The sequence below is a fragment of the Corylus avellana genome, chromosome ca2 (assembly GCF_901000735.1).
Source record: "Corylus avellana chromosome ca2, CavTom2PMs-1.0".
NCBI lineage: Eukaryota > Viridiplantae > Streptophyta > Magnoliopsida > Fagales > Betulaceae > Corylus > Corylus avellana.
Window position 1 is genome coordinate 45661496 of NC_081542.1, and position 2374 is coordinate 45663869.

At 41.8% G+C, this 2374-nt stretch overlaps 1 protein-coding gene across 1 annotated transcript; it reads left to right on the forward strand.

The window, feature by feature from the left end:
• The first annotated feature begins 1039 nt into the window (after nucleotides 1-1039).
• On the forward strand, nucleotides 1040-2209 carry LOC132169978 (uncharacterized). The gene has a single exon (XM_059580911.1). The coding sequence runs from the start codon at nucleotides 1040-1042 to the stop codon at nucleotides 2207-2209; it is 1170 nt and encodes a 389-aa protein (XP_059436894.1).
• The last annotated feature ends 165 nt before the right edge of the window (nucleotides 2210-2374 follow it).

Consider the following 2374-nt stretch of genomic DNA (forward strand, 5'->3'; position numbering starts at 1 on the left):
CCACATCTTTACCGTAGTGAATGAGAAATATGATGAATGGAACATCCAGTTTTTTGTTCTATTGAGTCTCTTACTACAGGCCATTCTAATTCTGGTTGCACCATTCAGAAAGAGAACAGAAAGTGCGAAGGTACTATTGTTGATCTGGTCAGCCTACTTACTGGCCATTTGGACGAGTAACTTTACAGTGGGACTTATTTCCAACGGTAAACAAAATCCAAAACCTCATTATTGCTCTGGCATTCTGAACTTTTGGGCTCCCTTTCTTTTGTTACACCTCGGTGGTCCAGATACCATAACTGCTGTTTCTTTGGAGGATAATGCCCTCTGGCTAAGGCAGCTGGTTGGGCTCCTAGGCCAGTTCGTTCTCTTCGGCCAATCCTTCAGCCAATACCATCCCGGAAACAAGTTATGGCTCCCTACTTTCCTTCTGTTTCTCGCTGGAACCATCAAGTATGGTGAGCGAACACGTGCTTTATATCTGGCAAACCTGAAAAACTTCCGGAAATCGAATCTTACAGCGCCGGACCCAGGGCCTAACTATGCAAAGCTCATGGAGGAATACGGTTCGAAGAGAGAGGCCAGACTCCCAACTCAAATAGAGGTGATACGAGAACCTAATAAAGAATCCAAGACTTCACGTTATCGGCCAGTCGAAGAAGGCAGGCTGGATGATCTAGCGGCGGTGAAGCATGCTTATCACTTCTTCGAAATCTTCAAGGGTCTCATTGTGGATATCATCTTTGGTTTCCGGGAGCGCGAAGAGAGCCGGCTATTTTTCCAGAAGAGAGACTCAGAGGATGCCTTTAAAGTGCTAGCGATTGAACTCAACTTCTTCTAGGAACTTCTCTATACCAAGGTTATTGTACTGTATTCAATATTGGGATACTCTGCCCGTTGTATATCGTGGTGTGCGGTTGTGGCAGCCCTTTCAACCTTCTATTCAATAGATAAGAATGATTTTCACAAGATTGACGTTGGAATTACATATACGTTGCTCTTTGGTGCCATATTCTTGGATACAATTGCTCTCTTTATGATGGTTTTCTCTGATTGGGTTGCTGCTTCCCTCCAGGAGTCATCGAGGCAAAATTTCTGCATAGAAGCTGTAAAGAGATGGTTCCGCTTTCTCCTCGGAAAATATCTCAGGCTCAAGAGGATAAACTGGCAGAAAGAGACAAGCTGCCATGGACGGGCTAGGCAAATGCTATTCCAGAGGTGGTCTGAATCTCTACGTCAATACAACTTGATAGATTATTGTTTGAAAGAACGTCGTCGAAAGATTAATGATTTTGTCCGTAAATTGATTAATTTCTTTGAGCGATGGGACCCTGAGGATTTCTTTAAGAATATGTATGAAAAGAGGACGTATGTGTCCAAGACACGATTTACAAAACCGCTATGGGATTTCATCTTTAACGAGCTGAAAAAAAAATCTTATTTTCTAGAAGATCCCGAGTCCAACATTACGAAGAGGATATATTCAGCTCGAGGAGAATGGGTTCTACAGAATGCTGATCTTCCTGAGAGTAGCAAGTTGAAGTTGATGCATTATATTGTCGACGTAAAATTTGATCAGAGCCTTATATTATGGCATGTTGCTACAGAACTCTGCTACCAGAAGGAGAAGGAAAAGGAGAAGGAGAAGGAGAAGGAGAAGGAGGAGATTCATGAAGACAGTAGTAGTGACAATCGACAATTTTGTAAAGAAATGTCTGATTATATGTTATATCTTCTAGTTATGCAGCCCACAATGATGTCTGCTGAAGCACGTATTAGCGAAATAAGATTCCGCGATACCTGTGCCGAGGCCACACACTTCTTCAATAGAAAGCTCGACGACCATGGACAAGAGCAATTTGATCAAGAGCATGAAAAGGCATGTACTAGAATCCTTGAAGTAAATACTGAAGTGGAACCTGTTGCTGTGAAGGGAGACAAAAGCAAATCTGTGTTGTTTGATGCATGTATTCTCGCAAAAGAGCTATTAAAGTTGAGGGAGAAAAGATGGAGTGTAATGAGTGAAGTGTGGGTGGAAATGTTGTCTTATGCTGCAAGCCATTGCAAGCCCAATGTTCATGCTGCTCAACTAAACAGAGGAGGAGAGCTTATCACCTTTGTTTGGTTATTAATGGCTCATTTTGGCTTAGGAGATCAGTTCCAAAGAAATACAGACGATGTAAGAGCAAAATTGATTGTTGGTATATAAATTGAATAAGCTAGCAGTCAATCCAATAGTTTAGCAAGGCAGTTATCGGGCTGGTGGCACCCGAGAATAAATTAGAAGTTAAAGATGAACTACCAAAAATAGTTGGTTTTATCAATAAGGATCGTCTAGAAATAGCAAGATTGATTGTTTGACGGCTGTAGTTAT

Excerpts from the sequence above, each read along its gene's own strand:
- LOC132169978 (XM_059580911.1), top strand. The coding sequence starts at position 1,040 with ATGGTTTTCTCTGATTGGGTTGCTGCTTCCCTCCAGGAGTCATCGAGG.